At 39.2% G+C, this 24,673-nt stretch overlaps 1 protein-coding gene across 1 annotated transcript in view; it reads left to right on the forward strand.

Annotated features, from left to right (window-relative positions):
* The first annotated feature begins 132 nt into the window (after positions 1–132).
* LOC132368055 (uncharacterized) overlaps positions 133–24,673 on the forward strand; it is a 28,989-nt gene continuing 4,448 nt past the window's right edge. The window contains exons 1-6 of the mRNA XM_059926666.1: positions 133–328; positions 3,450–4,615; positions 5,050–5,139; positions 7,291–7,495; positions 7,962–8,080; positions 23,350–23,446. Coding sequence (XP_059782649.1) covers positions 148–328; positions 3,450–4,615; positions 5,050–5,139; positions 7,291–7,495; positions 7,962–8,080; positions 23,350–23,446 — 1,858 coding nt within the window. The 5' untranslated portion in view covers positions 133–147. The remainder of the gene's footprint in view (positions 329–3,449; positions 4,616–5,049; positions 5,140–7,290; positions 7,496–7,961; positions 8,081–23,349; positions 23,447–24,673) is intronic.

Consider the following 24,673-nt stretch of genomic DNA (forward strand, 5'->3'; position numbering starts at 1 on the left):
AAGCTCCGCCTTCGAGTAGCAACGGACTATATAAGGCGGTACCCTGGCTGGAGAAGAGGTAGTAGGGTGTGTGTTAAGCTTTGCTTGCTTTTGCCAACAGTGCACACGATTTTCGGAGCCAGAGGAGGTGGCCTTGAGCAGTAGCCCATGCTGCCCTCCGCGGGTTACTTTTGCCATTTTCCATGCCCTTTTGACAGCCCCGGGGGTCGGTGCCAGCGTTTGTGCTGCCACTTCAGGCACCGGGAAGTGCGGTGGGAACTGAGCGAGGCAGCTCGTTGCAGCAGCTTGGAGGTGCTCGGAGTGCAGCGGAGACATGTTGAATCCATGGGTGAGAAGAGGCTTGTGGGAAGAATGTCAGGTGGGCTTGGGGAGGGGTTGGCTACCAACCGTTCCCACCTTTTTACTCCACCCACCCTTGGAAGGGACCACGAATTTTCTTGATTGGAAAGAGGTGTAAGGGTTGCTTTTGTCTCCAGTACTAACGTACTGTACCTTGAGAAAGTTACTCAGTGTGGCTTTACTATGCCTAAAATGGCCAAAAGAGATGTTAACTATATATATATATTTTTTAATTGGTTTCTCATCCTCAGTTGGCATAACTTGCAGATACCATTGTAGGTATCGTTGTAAAGTGCAGTCATGGTATTGGGGGCGGGGCATGAAGAAGGTCAGGTAGTCCTTACTGAAGTTCACCTTCTTCTACCCCCTACCCTAGTCTAGAAGTGAGGAGAGGGTCATACAGCCCAGGCTGGTGTGTATGTGTGTTGGGAGGGGGAGTGTCTTTTCATTTGTCCTCTGCTGACCCTCCATGCCATTACTAAACCTGGATTTCCTAAACAGGTTGTCTGGACCTCTGATGTGTTTGTTTCCTCTTAAAGGACAAAATAAAACCAGTTCCTTTTTTTTTTTTTTTTTTTTAATTTATTTATTTACTTATTTATTTTTGGCTGTGTTGGGTCTTCGTTTCTGTGTGAGGGCTTTCTTTGGTTGTGGCCAGCGGGGGCAGCTCTTCATCGCGGTCGCGGGCCTCTCACTGTCGCGGCCTCTCTTGTTGTGGAGCACAGGCTCCAGACGCGCAGGCCCAGTAGTTGTGGCTCACGGGCCCAGCTGCTCCGCGGCATGTGGGATCCTCCCAGACCAGGGCTCGAACCCGTGTCCCCTGCATTGGCAGGCAGACTCTCAACCACTGCGCCACCAGGGAAGCCCAAAACCAGTTCCTTTTTAACTTGTTTCCCCCCATTCCGAAACACCCTTGCATTTCCTTTCTCTGATGCCCATAATCTGTCTCTTCCCCAGCCCTCAAAAAGAGCTGTTTACTCCCACCTACCTATTTAAGGGCAATTCCTATAGAGTGGCTATTATGGGCAAGAGGAAAACAAGCACTTGCCTTCGAACGAGGAACCAAGTTGTTAAGAGTTCCCAAGAGTAAATCTTCCCAGCATCGCACACCCAGGTTCAGGAGCCTTAAGGGCTAGTCCTTAGTCCCTCTTACTTCGCCCCTCCCACGTCAAGTGTGTTCGACATATACCAAGCAGTGAGGGTGCTATGCAAGATCCTGTTTGAGGACGTTCTCCGAGAGCCTTTTGGGTGGTCGCACAGTTCCTGAAACCGTGGAGGGGGGGCGTCCCAGGGCCATTTGGGAAGATGGTTGGCTTAGGCTGGTCATCCGCAGAGAATCTCCGCCCCAGTAACAGGGAGCTCAGCTTCCAGGCCCGGCTCTACGTGGGTAGCCACCCCGCCCCCAAGGCTCCGGAGGGGGGGAGCAGGGCGGGGCCAAAGTCACGTGGCCAGGGAGGCAGGGGGAGGAGCGTGCTGTGGACCGGCGTGGCGTGTGCGGACCGGTGATGCCAGCTCCTGGGAACGCGGGATCCTAGAAAGGCTTGCGCAGCAAGATGCACGTGCGTGGTCTTGTGTGGTTTTATCCTCGCTTCCTGTCACCCATCCCCAGTATGGAATTACTCTAAGGAGCTTTCTGTGCTCTGGGGAAAGGTGATGGGTGGGGTGGGACCCCAGCTGCGGCGAAGAGGATTTACAAATCAGAAGGAGCTGTTTCCAGTCACCTGTAGCCTGAGCGAAGGTTATAAGTGTGCCTCAGACTTCAAAGTTTGCCCTCCAAATCCAGCTTCTGATGGAGCAAAAAAATTTTAAACTTCTGACATGGAGGGAAAGTACAGTTTTTGTTTGTTTGTTTTGTTTTTTCAATAGCATCCCAACACACTGCTTAAATAGCCTTTCCTGAATCATGGCAACCAGATAAAACCCAGCTTATGCCAAAATGCAGTTCTAGCTGGTTACCCAGAGTTTACTCCCCTTTCCAAGTTTATTTAAAAAGAAATTAGATCCATTTGTTTATGTTTGGAACATAGGGTAGTTCTCATTCTTGTGCCTGCTCTTCGCCTTTTTCCTTCTCCCTCAAAATGTCCTACACCTGTGTTACACACGTTGTTTTGGATTTCAATAGAGTTGATTTCTTAATAGAAAACAAATGATAAATTGAAAAGCTAGTGAGCCAGGAGAAAGCTCATTGTGTAAAGAGGAAGCACATGTGTGTTATCAAAACATGTAGGTTATCTAAAATAAATTCAGAGTTTTAATGAGTATAATTTGGACGACATCTCATATCTGAAATTTCTTGTTTGGGAGAAGAGAGAAGTATGTAAATTATCCCATAATTGACAGAGGAAAGTATATCTTGGAAAGAGGGAAGAGGTGGGGATTTCCTTAGTAAAAAGTCAGGAAGGAGCTGCCAGGTATTGTGAAGAGCCATGACTGCCAGCCTGACCTCTTGTTGCTGTCCTGGGTTTCCTCAGGAGTGTGGATCCAACAGGTCTGGAGTTTTATTTTTTTGATTTTTTTTTTAAGGTTTTTTTAATGGTTGCTTGTGGAAGGGTGTGTTTTGCTTAATTTGGTGTTTGAGGCATTCTGTAGACTATCAGGGACCTTAGTGAGACTGTCAAGAACCACTAAATTAAGAAAAGACTAATGTTTTAAAAAAACTTTCTTATGACAGAGGAGATGTATTGGTGTGTGAGACTATGTACAGTTCTGTGTAAGAGGCATTCGACTATTTGAACTATTACCAAATTGTCACTGCTTGGTAAATAATAAGGTGAATAGTGTATATCCAAACCGTGTCATGTCTGACACAGTTTAATATGTATACACGTGGCCTATCCCACAGATGTATAGTTACTCTAGTAATAAGACACGAATGTACTTTAATCAGTCATGGGAATGAGCTAGACATTTGAAAGACTTAATCAGTGATAGCCATTGACATTCTCATTCCAGGAACTGACCTGTTAGTCAACAATTCCCTGCGTCTAAGGCTGGGTTTGGAAAAGTTAATGTCCTTGTGATAGGAAACTCATTGTCCAGGATATTCTGGAGTCCACATTTCATCTTAAGTGATGTTTAAAGATAAACTCATCTTCCATTAACAACACTAGGCACGACTACGGAAGAATTGGAAAGAATCAACAAAGAAATCGAGTCAGTCAAGGCTGAGGTTGCAGAAAAGCAGAAGAGGCTCTCCAGGTTTACTTTAGCACTTGAAGAGCTATCGCAAAGCCCCGTGGCCTCCTTGAGTGACACAAATGTGAGACAAGGTTTTCCTGAAAATAGCCTGCTCCCAAAAGAACAGTGGAATGAACCGTCAAAGAGCAAAGAGAGTCAGCCTAGAAAGTACGTGATGGACCACAGATGTCCAGCAACTGACCTTGAATATGATCCCTTGCTCAATTATTCTGCAGGGCTGCTTGGGGCATCTAAAGCAAAGCAGGGTGAGACTGACAGGCAGCACTTCTGGAAAAAATCTGTGGGTGGAAATTGCCACAAGTCCCTGGAGAGCCAAAGACCTTATGTTTCACCAATACGAAATAAAATAAATCTTCAAGATTCTGATGAAGATGACCTTGTAATGGATGTACCTCCAATCATTCCTACTTCTAAGAAATCTAAACCATTTAGAGGCTTTAAATATCAGAATATGGATGAAAAGATACAAGTATTGCCCCCAGAGGACAGAAATCTTCAGATCAGTGGTATAGAAGAGGAAAAGATAGATGAAACCCAACTAACCACACAAACAGATGATGACAGTAACAAGTTAGAACCACCAAAATCACACATGAACACCTCACTAGATACCAAAACTAACATAAACTTCTGTGGTGTTAAAAACCACATTTCTAAGATGGAAAGCTTCGATGGTGAGGAAGAGCATGTCTGTATTTCAGGAGAAAGTATAACTTGTGCGCCTCTCAGTGACAAAGAAATACAGAAGGAAAGTCATAATGAAAGTTACCCAAAGAGCAGAAGACATGTAAAAACAATTGATGATACTCAAAAAGAAGAAACTGAATGGCGATATTCACCAAGCCAACTCCAGTTCTCTTATTCAGACGATCATGTGAAAGACAAAGTTCTGAGAGTACAAGACGACAGTCAAGACTTCACTACTTTTGAAGACAACAGATTAGTTGAATTTGATTTTGATAAGGAATGTACTGAAGATGACACTCCCTCTGATTCTGATGACACTGTGAAGGAATGTCTTCGAATTTTCAATAAGTTCACACGAAGCAAAGCTCATAAGGGAGAGACTGCTAAGCAGGTTGGTCACTTTTTAAAAAATCCTTTTCCTAAATCTAAAGGAGTTTCCCTTAAGTATATATTTTCTATATTCTAAACTCTATAGAATATATATAACATCTATTATATGTATTTCTAATACTTATGATTAATAATGTATTAAAATAAGGCAAAACCTTGGTAATTGGCCAGCCATCATGTCTTGCAGACCTGACATTTTCCAGAGACCCTGGTATTATGTACAGTAACTTATAGTTGATTTCCCAAATTAGAGGTATCTTTTATAGGAACCTATGCATGTCAGATTATCCAAATTAAATTATTTTTTCTGAATTATTTTTTAATAATTTGCCTAGTATTTTGTAGCTTGGATTCCTGTGGATTCCTGTGGCTCAGGAAACATAAGTTTGCTTTTACTACACTGAAATTGGATAAGTCTTATCTTTTTCCCATTAGCCTTCAGGAAAGCAAATGGAATTAGATATGCAATATTACCAAAACATTTCTGGACCAAAAAGGAGAATTGCACACACTGCCAAGTTTGATGTGAGTCATTTTGTTTCTCTTTCTCTCCCACTTCCCACCCTCCTTGTCTCTCTCAGCAGTTTATGAAGTACCTACCTTGTCGTTTCAAGCTTTAAGTATATTGCAGTACTTATTATCCTATTATCCACTAGGGGGCACAAGTGGGCAGTCAATAAATTTATTGCCTACTTGTAAGCATTTTCTGAAACCTTCATTTTTCTCCCCCGTTATCTAACGTTTTCATTAAAAGAAGGTATGTTGTTTTTGTATAACCTTTTAACTATAAATTAATATGGTCAATCCTTATTATTTTCAGATTCTGTATTTGCAAATTTGCCTCTTCAGTAAAATTAATTTGTAACTTTAAAATCAAGACTCATGCTTTTGTGGTCCTCTGTACACAGGCGCAGTGGCAAAAAAAAAAAAAAAAAATTGAATTGAATAGCCTGACATGCACGTTCCCAACTAAGGTTGAACAAGGCAACACTGCCTTCTGTCATACTGTTAACCAAGGTCCTTACCTGAGTCTGTCTGGTGCCATGTTTTCTGCATTTTTGTGTGTTTTGTTGGTGATTTTGTTATTTAAAATGGTCCCCAAGTATATGCTGTCTAGTGTTCCTTGGTGCAAGAAGGCTGCGCTGTGCCTTACAGAGAAAATGTGTGTTAAACAACTTTGTTGAGGCACGAGTTATTAGTGCTGTTGACCACAAATTCAATGTTGATGAATCAGCAGTATATACTAAATGAAGTATCTTTAAACAGAAACACGCATATAACAAGGTTATTTATTCATTGGTTGATGAAACTGCTGTGACCAGATACTCACCTGAACCTAGGAGCAATGCTTCAGTATTTGCTAATTCATTGTTTGCGGGACTCTATAGAATTTAACTAGCGTGAGTAAGGGGAATTGACTGTAGTTTTTCAAAGCAATTTGAACCTCTTGTAAATTTATATTATAAATGCTGAATTTCTTTTATGACATGTAAAGAAACTGTACAAACACTGCAGCAAGTATTATTCCTTTAACACTTTTGTGTTAAAAAGTGCTGTTTAACACAAACTTTATTTCTCTGCTCTAGTCTCTGTATTATTTTTACTTGGTACATACCGACAGCAGAATCTTCTGCCTGGCATAAAAAGACTTTATGTTTCCAAGTCGCAAATAAGACCCTGAATTCCAGTTCTTAACAGAATAGTTGAACGTCCTTGAGCAAATTATTTAATTTCTCTGTTTCATTTTCCATATCCGTGAAATGGAGATAGTGAATACCTGCGCATCCTGGGGTCCGATATTATATTTACTAAACTAGTTTCTCTCCCCTTCTCTCTTATGAAAAAAGTTTTTAGGAGACTAACCTTGTTTCTCTTTAATTCCAAGTGGTGTGGTGTTTAGTTTTCACATTACTGTGCTATATAACTTCCCCCCAAATTCTTATATTTAAATGATTGTCGGTTTCATCAGCCATTTTTTAAAAATACATTCTCACAAATAGAAGTAACTGGACAAAAGAAGATAAAGATTTTTCTGATTTTAAAAATATGTTACCATATTGCCTTCTAGAAGGGTTGTGACAATTTACAGTCCTACACAGTGTTCCAGGGTTCTCTTCCCACAAACCTTACAAAAAATGGGTATTATCATTTTTTAAACCTGTAAATCTGAGTGAAATTTTATTTCCTTATTTTATATTACATTTCTTTGGTTACTAGTGAAGCTGAACATTTTTTCGTATGTTCCCTTCTTTTCTCATAATGAACGTTGCTGTGGAGAAGTCTGATGCTAGCCTGCTACTTCTCCCTGTATGGGTCACCTGATACGTCTGCCAGGTTACCTAATGGATTCTTTTCTTAACTTTGAATTTCAATAACTTCAGTAGGATATGTCTTATTACCACTTCTACCTGCATACAAAGTGTCATTTTCTTATAAGATTTAATTTTCTTTCTTATTTCAAGAAAAAGATGTCTTAAATTATATGCTTAAATAGTTGTTCAGTTTTACTATTTCAGTTTATTTCTGGGAATATTCCAATTATGTGTGTATTGGACTACAGGTAGTATTGTGAATGTAGTCAATTCCAAAGAGCTTTTGTGCAAAAGGAAAGTGAAATTATCCATCTTATCCATTTTTTAAATCAGGATTTTTTTGTTTTATGTTGATGCTCTATAGGTTCCAACCAGGAAAGAGATCACTAGCCCATTCAGGGGACCAGTCCCATTAATTAGTCACACTGGAATCCTTCAGGCCCAGCAACAGGCAGTGCAGATAATGGCTGCCATTAAGTGTGGGCAGGCTTTTGTTGCTGCCACTTCAGAACAGAAAAAAAATACATTTGCATGTCCAGCCTCTCAGACCCAAAGGAAAGCCTCAGGAGGTATGAGAAAAACTTCTTTTTTTTTAGTCACTTATTTAATAAATGGGGTTTTACCTTATTTTAAAAATGTTTCTTATGAAGTCCATATACTCCCAATTATAGTTAAGTCAATCACCTAGAGCTTTACATGAAATAATACGATTAGCATATCTAAATCATTTATATTGTTTATCTCTATATGCTAGGCAATAAATGGTAGTATTTTGCATGCATTCTTACATGGAGCAAGTTGCTTTATAAATTATTTAAATTTGTTCTAGGTTATACTGGAGTTGGTTATTGGGACCCTTTTGTGTTTGCATTTTGTTTTCTTCAGGAAAAAAAATATATGTATATATATAGATCAAGCCTATAAATGAAGCGTTGTGAAATTTTGAGTTGATGATTGAAATAAACTCATCATCTGAGACTAATGACATTAAAATTTACCTTTTCCTTTTTCTCTCGTTCATTTTAAACTTCTTAGAAAATTCATGTACATCAGACAGCCTTCATGTGGATGTAGTTCTTTCAAAGGAAAATCCAACTGCAAAGCCAAACAGATCACACATTCCTGTGAAAAGTATTGCTTCTTTTCCTGTAAAGGTACTATAAACTAAGTCTGAAGATAAGAATTTTATTTCTAATTACCATCATATCCTACCCATATATAGAGCCCCTTGGAGAGTGGGTATATTCTTCTCTCTGAAGACCCCTAATTCAGATAAATGCCAAACCTATTGAAGAGAAATTTCAACCTTTTTTGGTTACCCTTAGATATAGTTATTTTCATATTACCATGGGATGTGTGCCTGTGTGTCACTTTTGGTTAATTTGGTTTTCCTATCCTTGGAAACATTAGGCATTTTTTCAGACCTAAAATATCTGTAGCTATGATTAATTTAAGCTGCCTCAGATTTTTTCAGAGAAAAGTTTTACATTGGAATATGCCTTTCAAGCCACATTCAGTGAGGGGTGTATATGTGTATATATGTGAGAGAGACAGGGAGACAGAGAGACAGACCTTTAGAAAATAATGCCCACTAGTAATATGATAGTACAGCCTTACCTCTTTAGTCAATTTTCCCCTACTTGTGGCAATGATTTTTTTTTTTCTTTTTACCAAATATTCTTTAGCAGAAAACTACTGGTCAGTTTTAAGGCTTTGTCCCTCCCTAAAAGTGAGGTAGATTAACTCATCCTAGAATTCTTAGTCTTTTTAAGTCCGTCAAAAGGAATGCTCACCTTGTTTCTAGCTGGGATCGTTTTAATATTGAATATGCAAAGATTGTCATAAATTTAAGTCCAAACATTTTTCTAAATGAAAAGGTAACTGAAAGGCATTGGGACATATATTTGTTTTAAGAATAGTAAACTGGGACTTCCCTGGTGGTGCAATGGTTAAGAATCCGCCTGCCAATGCAGGGGACACGGGTTCGAGCCCTGGTCCGGGAAGATCCCACATGCCGCGGAGCAACTAAGCCCGCGCGCCACAACTACTGAAGCCCGTGTGCCTAGACCCCGTGCTCTGCAACAAGAGAAGCCACCACAATCAGACGCCTGCACACTGCAACAAAGAGTAGCCCCGCTCGCCGCAACTAGAGAAAGCCCGTGCGCAGCAACGAAGACCCAGTGCGGCCAAAAATAAATAAATAAATAAATTTATTTAAAAAAAAAAAGAACAGTAAACTACACAGCTTCCTATACGCTGATCAGAGGACCAAATCATGGTTCTAAGAATCTGGATGTGGAAACAGCAAAGGGATTAGATGAGTAATCAGATCAGCCTTAATAATGGTGGACATACAGGCAGCTGTCCCACTTCTCCCTTTCGTGAGTGTAGATAATTTATGGCTTGCATTTATTCTACTTCTGATGAATTTAAAACTTGAAATTATTTTTAAATTTAATTTTGGATATAAAACTTACCTAAGATAGTTGTACTTTCATACACATAGTAGGAATGTTAAACAGAACACACATGTGTTCTTCTTTTCTCTAATCAATTTTATATTTAACAAGATGTTGAATCATAAAGTGGCTCATCGGAAGAGGGCTGTAGGAGCATCAGAATCCTCGTCCAAAGTACCTGATGAAGTAAGACAACGCTCTGTCAACCTCTTTTTTTGAGAAGTATTTGAGAGTTTATAAAACAGAGGATGAGGCTTTTAACAAGGTCAGTACTAAATAATGTAATTTATCTGAAAACACAGACACACACACACACACTCTTAGTAACTATTACTGTGACTAAAGAACTCATGGGGCACAAGTAGCAAACAATTTTATTCAGTTTCTTTCCACTACTTTTTTGAAACCAGGCTGTGGACCTAGTTTTTTCCTCCCTCTTGAATGACTTTTCTGGTCTTGGTAATTTGTAAAAAGCACTCTGGTTACTTTTTTTTTTTTTTTTAAATAATTAAATCAAACTGTTTTTTTTTTTTTTTTTTTAAAGAGCTCCTGACTTATTTATTTATTTATTTATTTTGCTGTGTTGGGTCTTCGTTTCTATGCGAGGGCTTTCTCTAGTTGTGGCAAGCAGGGGCCACTCTTCATCGCGGTGCGCGGGCCTCTTCACTGTCGCAGCCTCTCTTGTTGCGGGGCACAGGCTCCAGACGGGCAGGCTCAGTAGTTGTGGCTCACGGGCCTAGTTGCTCCACGGCATGTGGGATCTTCCCAGACCAGGGCTTGAACCCGTGTCCCCTGCATTGGCAGGCAGATTCTCAACCACTGCGCCACCAGGGAAGCCCTCAAACTCTTTATGTTGGAGATTCATCAGTTTTTTTAAAAAATTAATTTATTATTTATTTTTGGTTGTATTGGGTCTTTGTTGCTGCATGAGGGCTTTCTCTAGTTGCAGCGAGCGGGGGCTACTCTTTGTTGCGGTGCACAGGCTTCTCATTGTGGTGGCTTCTCTTGTTGTGGAGCACGGGCTCTAGGTGCACAGGCTTCAGTAGTTGTGGCACGTGGGCTCAGTAGTTGTGGCTCACGGACTCTAGAGCACAGGTTCAGTAGTTGTGGCGCACAGGCTTAGTTGCTCCGCGGCATGTGGGATCTTCCCAGCCCAGAGATCGAACCCATGTCCCCTGCATTGGCAGGTGGATTCTTAACCACTGTGCCACCAGGGAAGCCCCTGGTTACTTTTAGTGGTAAAACGGTCTTAGTCAGTCCTGCGATTTCATATCAAAGCAAGTAGTTTATTAATCTGAGTTGTGTCTCCCCCTTTATGTACTGTCTAAGTGAGCCACAGTCCCCACCACTCCCTATTCGGCACACCTGCTACACTCATTTATAAGCCATGCCTGGTTTCTTGGCAGCACCTGTATTTGCAGTTCCTACTCAAAACCTTTTTCCCAAATTGAAACCTTTCAAATCAGTGGCAATAGCTGTAGCTCTCACCCCATGCATATTTTCAAAATCCAATGTGGAGTGGTGAGGATGGTGGCTTACTAGGTAGAATAAGTTCCATCTAAAGGTGGGTACATACCTCTCGCCTCCATCTGATTATTGCAGTTTGGAAATTCAAGTTCAAAATGTACAGATTTCTAATCTTCCAATAATTTTTATCTTAAAATCTCTACTTAAAACACTGTTAGACAAACACATGTCTGAGCACTAGGTTTGGGCTTTGTGCTGCCCTTCCTCTGATTGAGGTGAATTCAGATGGCTCTGGAGGTTATTTTAAAAGACCATGGATGGATGAAACAAGAGGCAGATTTCAGATCAACATGAAAAAGACCTTTGTTACTGATATGCTGTCCATAAAACAGACTCACAAAACAGTGAGCTGCCAGTTGCTAAAAGTGTTTGGGATATAAGCTAAATTGTCATCACTACAGGAGATTCATGCATTAGGAGTGAGGAAGGATCAGTTTAAGAATTCTTTTTATTAACAGCTTTATTGAGATATGATTCACATACCCTACAGTTCATCCATTTAACATATATAGTTCAGTAACTTTAGTATATTCACAGGGTTGTGCGATCACTGCCACAATTAATTTAAATACATTTCCATTGCCCCCAAAGGACACCCTTTACCCTTCATCTGCCATTCCCCCACTCCTCCATATCTCCCAGCCCTAGGAAACTACTAATTTACTCTCTATTTCTATTGATTTGCCTATTCTAGACATTTCATGAAAATGGAATCATACAATATGTGGTTCTTTTGTGACTGGCGTAATGTTTTCCCTTAGCATAATGTTGTCAAGTGTCATCCACGTTATAGCATGTGTCATTGCTGAGTAATATTCTGTTTTATGGATATACACATTTTATTTCTCCATTCGTTAGTTGATGGACATTTGGATTATTTCCATTTGGGGCTATTATGAATAACAAACATTTGTACAGAATGTTTATTTGTATTTGTGTACAAGTTTTTGTGTGGACAAATAGTTACATTACCCTTAAGCATATTTCTAGGAGTAAGATTACTGGGTTATATGCTAGCTCTACATTTAGCTTTTTGTGGAACTAACAAACTGTTTCCCAAAGTGACTATACCACTACATTCCCACCACCAACATACAGGGGTTCTGCTTTCTCCACATCCTTGTCAACACTTGTTATTGTCTGTCTTCTTTCTAGCCATCCTAGTGGGTATGAAGTGGTAGCTCATTTGTAGTTTTGATTTGCATTTCCCTACCAACTAACGATGTTGAACATACTTTCATGTGCCTGTTGGCCATTTGTATATCTTCTTGAAGAAATGTCTATTCAAATCCTTTGCCCATATTTTGGGTTATTTGTCTTCTTACTGTTGAGTTATAAGAGTTGTTTATGTATTCTGGATACAAGTCTCTTAGATAAAACATTGGCAAATATTTTTTCTTTTCTGTGGGTTGTCTTCTCACTTTCTTGATGGTACCAGTTGCAGCACAAAGTTTTTCACCGTGCTGTATTCCAATTTATTTTTCTTCTGTTGCTTGTGCTTTTGGTATCATATGTAAGAAAACTAGGTCACAAAGAGTTATTTCTTTTTTTTCCCTAAGAGATTGAAAGTTTTAGTTTTTACACTTAGGTGTATGATCTGTTTTGAGTTGAGTTTTGCATAATGTGTGAGGTAGGGGGTCCAACTTCATTCTTTTGAATGTGGATATCCAGTTATACCACCATTTGTTGAAAAGACTATTTTTCCTTATTTAATTTTTGTGTCACTTTTGTCAGAAATCAGTTGTAAATATAAGAGTAACTGACCATAAATTCTGAGCTCTGGTTCTCTTGCTTTGATCTCTATTTCTGTCCTCATGCCAGTACTACACAGTCTTAATTACTGTAGCTTTGTAGTAAGTATTGAAATTAGAAGTGTGAGTTCTTAAAATTTGTTGTTCTTTTTCAAGAACGTTTTGGTCCCTGGCATATCCATATAACTTTTAGGATCAGCTTGTATTTTCTGCAAAAATATCGAGTTAGGATTTTGATAGAGACTGTTCTGAATCAGTAGATCAATTTGTGGAGTATTACCATTTAACAATATTAAGTCTTGTGAGCCTTGAACATGAGATGTCTTTACATTTATTTAGATCTTTAAATCCTTTCAACAGTTCTTGTAGTTTTTCAGAGTACAAGTCTTGAACTGCTTTTGTTAAACTTATTCCTAAGTATTTTAATCTTTTCAATGCTATTGTAAATGGAATTGTTTTTGTAATTTTATTTTCAAATTATTCATTACAAGTGTGTGAAAATACAATTGATTTCTGATCTTGTATCTTGCAAATTTGCTGTACTTGTTTATTCTAATCATTTTTATTGAGTTCCTTGGAAGTTTCTTTATAAAAGATTATATCTTCTATAAATAGAGAGAGTTTTATATTTTCCTTTCCAATGTGGGTACTTTTATTTCATTTTCTTGCCTAATTTCTCTAGGCATAAACTCCAGTATGATATTGAAAAGAAGTGATAAGAGGGGCCATGCTTATCTCTTTCCTCATTCTAGGAGATAAAACTTTCAGTCTTTCTTAAGTACAATAGTAACTGTGGGTTTTTTGTACGTGTCCCTTCTGTTTCATCTAAATTTTCTAATTTATTGGCATATAGTTGTTCATAGTATTCCTTTATAATTCTTTTTATTTCTGCAAGTTCTATAATGATTTCTTCTTTCATTATTGATTTTATTGTTTATTTTTGGCTGCATTGGGTCTTCGTTGCTGTGAGTGGTCTTCCTCTAGATGCAGTGAGCAGGGCCTACTTTTCGTTGTGGTGCACAGGCTTGTCATTGAGGTGACATCTCTTGTTGCAGAGCACAGGCTCTAGGGCATGCGGGCTTCAGTAGTTGTGGCACATGGGGTTAGTTGCTCTGCAGCATGTGTGATCTTCCCGGACCAGGGCTCGAGACCATGTCTCCTGCATTGGCAGGTGGATTCTTAACCACTGCACCACCAGGAAAGCCCTCATTTATTTTAATAATTTGAGCCTTCTCTCTTTTTTCTTGGTCAATCTAGCTAAAGTTTTATCTATTTGGTTGATCTTTTCAAAGAATGAACTTTTAGTTTAGTTTTTTTTTTAATTAATTAATTTATATTTATTTTTGGCTGTGTTGGGTCTTCGTTTCTGCGCGAGGGCTTTCTCCAGCTGCGGCGAGCGGGGGCCACTCTTCATCGTGGTGCGCAGACCTCTCACTGTTGTGGCCTCTCCCATTGCGGAACACAGGCTCCAGATGCTCAGGCTCAGTAGTTGTGGCTCACGGGCCCAGTTGCTCCGCGGCATGTGGGATCTTCCCAGACCATGGCTCGAACCCATGTCCCCTGTATTGGCAGGCAGATTCTCAACCACTAGCGCCACCAAGGAAACCCCTCCATTTCTTTTTCATTTATTTCTGATCCGATCTTTATGATTTCTTTCCTTCTGCTAACTTTGGGGTTTTTTTGGTTCTTTAATTGCTTTAGGTTTAAGGTTAGGTTGTTTATTTGAGATTTTTCTTGTTTCTTGAGGTAGGATTGTATTGCTATACATTTCCCTCTTCGAACTGCTTTTGCTGCATCCCGTAGGTTTTGGGTCATCATGTTTTCATTGTCATATATTTCTAGGTATTTTTTTATTTCCTCTTTGATGTTGTCAGTGATCTCTTGGTTATTTAGTAACATATTGTTTAGCCTCCATGTGTTTGTGTTTTTTACGGGGTTTTTTTCCCTGTAGTTTCTAATCTCATAGCGTTGTGGTCAGAAAAGATGCTTGATATGATTTCAGTTTTCTTAAATTTACTGGGGCTTGATTTGTGACCCAAGATGTGAACTATCCTGGAGAATGTTCCATGTGCACTTGAGAAGAAAGTGTAATCTGCTGTTTTTGGATGGAATGTCCTATAAATATCAATTAAATCTATCTGGTCTCTTGTGTCATTTAAAGCTTGTGTTTCCTTATTAATTTTCTGTTTGGATGATCTCTCCATTGGTGTAAGTGAGGTGTTAAAGTTCCCCACTATTATTATGTTACTGTCGATTTCCTCTTTTATAGCTGTTAGCAGTTGCCTTATGTATTGAGGTGCTCCTATGTTGGGTGCATATATATTTATAATTGTTATATCTTCTCCTTGGATTGATCCCTTGATCATTATGTAGTGTCCTTCCTTTTCTCTTGTTACATTCTTTATTTTACAGTCTATTTTATCTGATATGAGTATTGCTCCTCCAGCTTTCTTTTGATTTCCATTTGCGTGGAATATCTTTTTCCATCAACTCACTTTCAGTCTGTATGTGTCCCTAGGTCTGAAGTGGGTCTCTTGTGAACAGCATATATACGGGTCTTGTTTTTGTATCCATTCAGTGAGCCTGTGTCTTTTGGTTGGAGCATTTAATCCATTCACATTTAAGGTAATTATCGATGTGTATGTTCCTCTGACCATTTTCTTAATTGTTTTGGGTTTGTTTTTGTAGGTCCTTTTCTTCTCTTGTGCTTCCCACTTAGAGAAGTTCCTTTAGCATTTGTTGTAGAGCTGGTTTGCTGGGGCTGAATTCTCTTAGCTTTTGCTTGTCTGTAAAGCTTTTGATTTCTCCTTTGAATCTGAAGGAGATTGCTGGATAGAGTAATCTTGGTTGTAGTTTCTTACCTTTCATCACTTTAAGTATATCATGCCACTCCCTTCTTACTTGCAGAGTTTCTGCTGAAAAATCAGCTGATAGCCTTAGGGGGATTCCCTTGTATGTTATTTGTTGCTTTTCCCTTGCTGCTTTTAATATTTTTTCTTTGTATTTAATTTTTGATAGTTTGATTAATATGTGTCTCAGTGTGTTTCTCCTTGGGTTTATCCTGTATGGGACTCTCTGCACTTCCTGGACTTGATTGACTATTTCCTTTCCCATGTTAGGGAAGTTTTCAACTCTAATCTCTTCAAATATTTTCTCAGACCCCTTCTTTTTCTCTTCTTTTTCTGGGACCTCTACAATTGGAATGTTGGTGTGTTTACTGTTGTCCCAGAGGTCTCTGAGACTTTACTCAATTCTTTTCATTCTTTTTTCTTTATTCTGCTCTGCAGCAGTTATTTCCACCATTCTATCTTCCAGGTCATTTATCCGTTCTTCTGCCTCAGTTATTCTGCTATTGATTCCTTCTAGAGTATTTTTAATTTCAGTTATTGTGTTGTTCATCCCTGCTTGTTTGTTCTTTAGTTCTTCTACGTCCTTGTTAAATAAATCTTGTATTTTCTCCATTCTATTTCTGAGATTTGGGATCATCTTTACTATCATTACTCTGAATTCTTTTTCTGGTTGACTGCCTATCTCCTCTTCATTTGTTTGGTCTTGTGGGTTTTTACCTTGCTTCTTCATCTGCTGCATATTTCTGTGTCTTCTCATTTTGTTTAACTTACTGTGTTTGGGGTCTCCTTTCTGCAGGTTGCAGAGTCATACTTCCTCTTACTTCTGTTGTCTCTGCCTAGTGGGTGAGTTTGGTTCAGTGGCTTGTGTAGGCTCGCTGGTTGGGGGGACTGGAGCCTATGTTCTGGCGGGTGAAGCTGGATCTTGTCCCTCTGATGGGCAGGGCCGCATCTGGTGGTGTGTTTTGCGGTGTCTTTGAGCTTAGTATGACTTTAGGTTGTCTGTCTGCTAATGGGTGGGGTTGTGTTCCTCTTTTGCTAGTTGTTTGCTGTGAGGCGTCCCGCACTGGAGCTTGCTGGCCGTTGGGTGGAGCTGGGTCTTTGTGTTGAGACGGAGACCTCTGGGAGAGCACTCACTGATTAACATTCCATGGGTCTGGGAGTTCTCTGGTGGTCTGACATCCTGGACTCGGCTCTCCCACCCCGAAGGCTCTGGCCTGATCCCCGGCCGGACCACCAAGACCCTGCAAGCCACACAGTGTGGAAGAAAAGGAAGAAGAAAAACAAAATCATAAAGAAAAAACAAAAAAGAACCCAAACAAACAGACAAAATCCCAAGACAAATGGTAAAAGCAAAGCTAAACAGACAAAATCACACGAAGAAACATACACACAGGCACTCACAAAAAGAAAAAGAGAAGAAGAAAAAGAGAAAACACAGAAGAGAGCAACCAAACCAATAATCAAATCCAAAACCAAAACAAACACTAAAAACTAACAAAAACATAAAACCAGAAACAAATCAAATGCAGAAAGCAAACTAAAAAAAGGCACTGAGGGCTTCCCCGGTGGCGCAGTGGTTGAGAATCTGCCTGCTAATGCAGGGAACACGGGTTCGAGCCCTGGTCTGGGAAGATCCCACATGCCGCAGTGCAACTAGGCCCGTGAGCCACAACTACTGAGCCTGCGCGTCTGGAGCCTGTGCTCCGCAACGAAAGGCCACGATAGTGAGGCCTGCGCACCGCGATGAAGAGTGGCCCCCACTTGCCGCAGCTAGAGGAAGCCCTCGCACAGAAACGAAGACCCAACACAGCCAAAAATAAATAAATAAATAAATAAATAATAATTTAAAAAAAAAAGAAAAAAAAAGGCACTGAAAGCATAAAACAAACACAAAAACGATAAAAAAAAAAAGTAAAGACGAAAGATGAAAACAAAAGGAAAAAGTACGGAATGACAAAGTAGTAAAGTAAAAATAGAAAAATATAAGATACAGTTAAAAAGAAAACAAAGAAGAAAGGAAAAAAACAAACACAAGGAAAAAACACAATATAATATAAAAGTACAGTAGAATTAGGTAAAAAAAGATAAAATTATATTTTAAAAATAAAAGCATAAAAAGAAAAGTAAATTAAAAAGTAAAATTTAGAAAATAATAATAAAAAAAGAACAACAGAACCAAAAAGAAAAAAGTAGTGATATTTTCCTGTGGCCTTAGTTGTCAGTGTCCTTGGCCGCACCGTGAGCCACAGCCAATCCCTGCCTCCCCAGGAAGCCCTCCGGTACCTCTAGGTGGGTCTCTTGACCTGCTGTGGGCACCGTGGGGCCGCCTCAGACTCTGACCTGGCCTTAGTCCTGTGTGTACTTGTCCCCAAAGTCCACAGCCTCAGTTGTGGGAACACTCATTGTCTATTCAGGTATTCCACAGATGCAGGGTTTACCCAGCTGACTGCGGGGATTTGATGTGTTGCTCCTGCAGCTGCATGGGGATACTTCCCTTTCTCTTCTTTGGTCGCACTGCCCCTGGGGTTCAACTTTGGTTTTGGCCCCGCCTCTGCATGTAGCTGCCCTCAGGCATCTGTTCCCCGCCCAGGCAAGAGGGGGCGAAAGCAGCAGCTGATTAGGGCTCACTTGCTTGCTCAGGCTGGGGGGGAGAGGGATATGGCAGTCATAATTGGGATGTGCGGGGAGTGCCTGTGGTGGCAGAGGCCAGCGTGAAGTTGCAAGAGCCTAAGGAGGCACGCCATGCATTCTCCTGGGGAAGTTGGCCCTGGTTCGCGGGAACCTCAGCCGTGGTGGGCTGCACAGGCTGCCGGGAAGTTGTGGGCAGGTACCTGCCTTGCACACAGGACCCTTGGTGGCAGCGGCAGCAGCCTCTGGGGTCCAAGATAACAGCCACGTCTCGCGCTCGTGCCTGTGTAGGCATTGCCCTACCATCTGTGAGCACACAGAGAGAAGCTCTTATGGCAGGGCTGCCCCTCTCCTCACGCACCCCACAACAAAGGTCTCTTGCCTCTCTGGCAGGCCCAGGTTTTTTCCCAGACTCCCTCCCAGCTAGCTGTGGTGCACTAGCCCCCCAAGGCTGTCCTCATGCAGCCAACCCCAGTCCTCTCCCAGGGGTCTGACCTCCGAAGCCCAAGCCTCAGCACCCAGCTCCCACCTTCCCCTGCAAGTGAGCTGACAAGTGTCTCAGGCTGGTGAGTGCCGGTCAGCACTGATCCTCCATGTGGTAATCTGTCTGCTCGGCACTCCACACCTCTGTTGCTGCGCTCTCCTCCGAGTCTCTGAAGCTCCCCCGTCCCGTCCCCACCAGTGAGGGGGCTTCCTAGTGTGTGGAAACTTTTCATCCTTCACAGCTCCCTTCCAGAGGGGCAGGTTCTGTCCCAATTTCATTGTCTCTTTTTTTCTTTTTTCTTTTGCCCTACCCAGTTACATGAGGATTTTCTCACCTTTTTGGAAGTCTAAGGCCCCCTACCACCATTCAGTAGTTGTTCTGTAGGCACTCTTCCACATGTAGATGTATTTTTGATGAATTTGTGGGGAGGAAGGTGATCTCCATGTCTTACTCCTCCGCCATCTTGCAGGTCTCTCCCCTAAGTTTCCCTTTTATTCCTTCTTTGACCTGTTCATTATTTAGGAATGTGTAATTCAATTTTCACATATTAATGAATTTCCAAAATATCCTGCTGTTGATTTATAATATAGTACCATTGTGGTCAGAGAACATACTTTGTATGATTTCAGCCCTTTTAAATTTATTGAGGATTGTTTTATGACCTAACGTGGGATCTGCCCTAGAAAATGTTCCATGTGTACTTGAAAAGTATATGTATTCTGTTCTTGTTGTGTGACGTGTTCAATAGATGTTTATTAGGTATAATCACTTCATAGTGTTGTTGAAGTATTCCATTTTTTTCTTGATATTCTGACTTGTATCCATTATTGAAAGTGTGGTATTGAAGTTTCTGATTGTTGAATTGTTGTTTTTCCAATTCTATCAGTTTTTGCTTTGTGTATTTTGGTGCTCTGGTATAGGATGCATATTTGTTTATAGTCATTATGTCTTTCTGATAGATTAACACTCTTATCATTATAAAATGTCTTTCTTTGTCTCTGGTGACAACTTCTGTTTTAAAGATTATACTGTCTGATGTTAGTGCAGCCACTCCAACTATCTTTAATTAGTGCTTACAAAGTATTTCTCTTCCTTTTGCTTTCAACCTATTTGGTCTTTGAATTTAGTGTGTGTCTTGTAGACGGCATACAGTTGACCCATATTTTCCCCCATTCTTCCAAATGTAAATGGAGTGTTTAATCCATTTACATTTAATGCAGTGACTAATAACTAATAAAGTAGGATTTATTGATACATCATCCATTTTGCAATGTGATTTTTATGTCTTGTGTCTTCTTATTTCCGCTACAATTATTGCTTTGTTTTGGGTTAAATATTTTCTAGTATACCATTTAAATGCCCATGTCATTTCTTTGACTATATCTTTTGAATTATTTTCTTAATGTTTATAGTAAGGATTACAATTACCATCTTAATTTGTGACAATCTGGTTCAAACTAAAACTAACTTAATTTCAATAGTATTCAAAAATTTACTCCAGTATATTTCTTTCTACCCCTCCTTTATACCATTACTGTCATATAAATTACATCATTATATATTATAAAACCTGTAATTCAATTTTATAATTCTTGCTTTATGTTATTGTCTCAGATAGAAGAAGAAATAGATTACAAACAAATACATATTTATTCTCTTATATGTTTTCCTGTGAAGTTACATTTACCAGTGTTCTTTATTTCTTCATGTGGATTCAAATTACCATCTAGTGTCCTTCTCAGACTGAAGGAATCCCTTTAGCAATTCTTGCAGGATAGATCTGCTAATGACAAATTCCCTCAGAGTTTATCTGGGAATGTCTTCATTTCTCCTCCATTGTAAGGAAGAGTTTAGTTGAGTATAGAATTCTTGGTTAACAGTCTTTTTCTTTCAACACTTTGAGATGTCATTCCACTGTTTCCATGGTTTCTGATGAGAAATCAGCTTTTAATCTTATTAAAGATCCTTTGTACATAATGTCATTTTTCTCTTACTATTGATATTTTCAAGATTTTCTTTTTGTCTTTGACTTTCATCAGTTTGACTGTGACATGTCTAAGTGTGGCTCTCTGTGAATAAATTCTACTTGGAGTTTGTTGAGCTTCATGGATGTATGGGTTAATATTTTACATAATATTTGGGAAGTTTTTGGCAATTATTTCTTCAATATTTTTTCTGCTCCTTTCTCTTTCTCCTTTTCCTGTGAAACTCACATTATGTGTATGTAGGTATGTTTGATGGTGTCCCACAGGCATCTGAGGCTTTGTTCATTTTATCTTGCTCTTTTTTCTTCTCCTGAAGCTGAATAATCTCTATTGATCTATCTTTAGGTTCACTGATTATTTCTTCTGCTAGCTCGTATCTGTGGTTGAGCCCCTACGGTGAATTGTTTATGTAATTTTTGTACTTTTTAACTCCAGAACTTCAATTTTTTTTTTCTATTTTTATTTCTCTTTATTGGTACTATCTATTTGATGAAACATCATTTTCACACTTTAATTCTCTAGACATCATTCCATTAATTTTTTAAACGTATTTTACAATAGCTGATTTAAAGTCTGTGTCTACTAAGTCCCAAATCTGGGCTTTCTCAGGAGCATTTTCTCTTGGCTGCTTTTTTTTTTCCTGTTAGTGGTATACTTTACTGTTTCTTTACATATCTCATGACTTTTTGTAGAAAACTATACAGTTAAATAATGTATCATAATAACTCTAGGGTCAGGTAGGTATTTATTTTGTTGCTAGGTTTTTGTAATTGCTTTTCTTATAGCTACTTACTTGCTTACTGATTTTTCTGAACTAATTCTCTAGATTCTGTATTGCTTCCAGTGTATGGACACTAAGTCCTCTGGTGGCATTTTTTTTTTTAAGTTCTTTTATTATTTATTTTAGGAGTCATCCTGTGTCAGTACAATTTAGTGGTCAGCCAATGACTGGTTAGAAAAGTTTCTTAAATGCCTTTTCTGTATGTCTTCCACCCTTTTTATCCCTTCCCACAAGAGGATCTATGTGAGAAGGCATGCCTTCAAACTTGTTGCAGTTTATACGACAGCCTTAGCTTTTACTTCTGTTTGTGCCGGGTTTCAAGGTCAGCCACTAGTGAGTTATTGGGAGCTTCTCTTTTCCCAGGTCTTTCTTGGGTCACCTCTTACGCCCTAAGAATATGTCAGAGCTTTTCAAAGTTTCAAAATCTAGTTCTCCAAGATTTCCTTTTAAATTCCTAGCTGGGTTCTTGTTTACCCACCTGAAATCATAGCCTTAGGTAGCTGCCATATTGTCACCCATTTACTATTGTTTTGATAGTACTCCGGGGATAGGTTTTTTTTTTTTTCCTCCCATGAGCTGAACTCTGAGTCCAATCAAATACCCACGGCACTCTGGGAATAGAGATTTTTCCAGGAAGCTGCTTGTTCGGACAAAATACTGACTGTGCTCTGGGGATGATGCCTTTAATGTAGCTCTAAAAGAGTTCTGTCCTTTCTGTTGGCTATCAGGCTGCCAATTTTTTGCAGCTATGGTGCTGCTAAGCTGGGGAGAAAGGCGGGTAGGAATAGCCTCAAGCTAAAATGTTAGAGACACTACTGTCTTACCGAGGTTCAGTAGTTTCTCTTAGACAATTTTCAGTTTTTTTTCTGTGGCTTTGGCTAATTTTCCAAGTTTTGAAATGGTTGGTTTTAGTTGTTTTGCCAGTATTTGTATTGTTTTTGTGGGACAGTTTGTGGAGGTTCTTGTCCTACCATTCCGGAAGTCTGTCTCCTCTAGGATTCTGTATAAGTTAAAGAATAATGGCAAAGCAAAGAAACAAAAAAAGAGCCTCTTAAAGAGAAATGTTACCCTTTTTCTTCCAGCTTTGTCTTTTTCTGTATCCCTGTCTTGTCTTCTGTACTGTCTTCCAACCTCCCTATGGCATTCTCTCTGTGATGGTTTAGTGTAGTGAGGAGAGTCTTGGCTTCGGAACTTGGGCACACCTGGATTCCATTTCTAGCTCTGCAACAGTAAGCAAGATACTGACTTTCCTTCAGTCTCAGTTTCCTCATATAAATTGGTGATCCTCATAGTATCACAATAAAGATTAAATGAGAAAACTTTTAATGAGCTTATTCCAGACCTGTACATACTAGGTGCACAATAAATTATTAATATAATATACAATTTATTATTCTTTATTTGGTTCTCTCGTTTCATCCCTTTTTACTGACCTATCTTAATAAGTTTTGGTGTAAAAATAGTAATTAATGGGTTTAGGAAAGTAACTTACAGAAGAAAGATAATGAAAAGAGAATCATGTCTTTCCTTTGCTGTGTGATCTTAAGAAAATTATTTAGCCACTTTGAGCCTTAGCGTCCTCACCTTTTAAATGAGAATACTAGTATGTGCCTCTGATATGTTAGGGCCTTGCTTTGAGGATCAAATGAGTTCATGACACTCTAGGTTTGTGGAGGCTTTGCACCATGCACTGTCTGCAAACGTACAGTGGTCTCTAGTTTGTGAAGATAAGTGTCTGGTTCTTGGATTAGATTCATGGGATTAAGTTTGCTTTTTTTTTCTTCTCAAAAAACATAAACATAGAATGTAAAGTTGCTTATTATTTGTGGCACCATTTCCCCCCATCCTTTGAGTTAGATAAGTATTTTGCCATATTTGTCCATTATGTAGCAAATGACATTTATTGTTCATAGACTTTGGATTTAATATTTTCATTTAATTATTCACTTTGTGATTTAGGCTAAAATAGAAGAAAAGGCCGTTTATGAATGCTGTAGCAGTCGAAATATGTATGTGAACATAGCAAGAAATACTCTGAAGAAGCTGAGAGACCAAGGTAATGTCTTTTCAATTAAGTGATAAGATAAAAAGTTGTGATTAACACCTGACACTGAATGTGTTTTCTTCATTAGCAGGGTTGTTTTTAGATATTCAATGAAATGTATGTTTTAAATATTCTGTTGAGTCGAACGTGCAGGTGGCATTTTTTGGTTGAAAGTAACAAGTTAGACTTGAACTTAGACATAAATATAACCTCACTGAGAGAGGTTATCACTGATATATGTAAATTTGATTTCTGGTTATAAAAGTAATTCACCTCCACGTGGAATAGTATCAGTACTTCTCAACTTTTTAAAAATCACTATTGTCCCCCTAATAAACCTATTTTTTTCTACCTCCTTTACTCCCAGTAAAATGAAGTACTGAGGGATAATATTTTATCAGTTAAATTGGGTTTTGTAGAGCCACATACTATTGTAATATCTAAGATTTTTTTCATTCCTCAAGAGCCAATTTTACTCCTCTGGGGGTAGTACCACCCCCGTTGAGAATACATGGCATGAGTTCAAATAATACAGAAAAACATCTTTTAAAAAAAGTCAAAGACAACTGTCTTGCAGATCTCTTATATAGACCCTCCTTTACATGACTACAGAGATATATATAATATTCATGAATACAATCATTTTCTATACAGTGTGTCTAACTTTTTTTACTCAGTAAGGTATCGTAGAAATCTTTTGTCAGTTAACCTGGAATCCATGTTCATATCTAGATCTGTATTATACTTTTTAAAGACTGCATGAAACTCTATTGTATAGAACCTATACTATAAATATTCCATTCTGTGGAATCTATAATATAGATGAACTAAATGCCTTTGAGTATTTAGATTGCTTACATTTTTTTTGAGTATAAATTCTGTGATAAATATGTGTGAGCATGTTAACACATTAACATTTACTTAAACCTGAGCATATGTATCTTTAGCATAAATTCCTGTACATAGAGAAGCTAGCAGAAAGGGTCTGCATGTTTAAAATTGGTAAATATTGTTTTTTTAAAAATTTTTATTTATTTATTTATTTTTGGCTGCGTTGGGTCTTCATTGCTGCGCAAGGGCTTTTCTCTAGTTGTGGCAAGCGGGGGCTACTCTTCGTTGCAGTGCATGGGCTTCTTATTGCGGTGGCTTCTCTTGTTGCAGAGCACAGGCCCTAGGCGCATGGGCTTCAGTAGGTGTGGCACGCGGGCTCAATAGTTGTGGCTCATGGGCTCTAGAGCA

This window comes from Balaenoptera ricei, chromosome 6 (genome assembly GCF_028023285.1).
Source record: "Balaenoptera ricei isolate mBalRic1 chromosome 6, mBalRic1.hap2, whole genome shotgun sequence".
NCBI classification, from domain to species: Eukaryota; Metazoa; Chordata; class Mammalia; order Artiodactyla; family Balaenopteridae; genus Balaenoptera; species Balaenoptera ricei.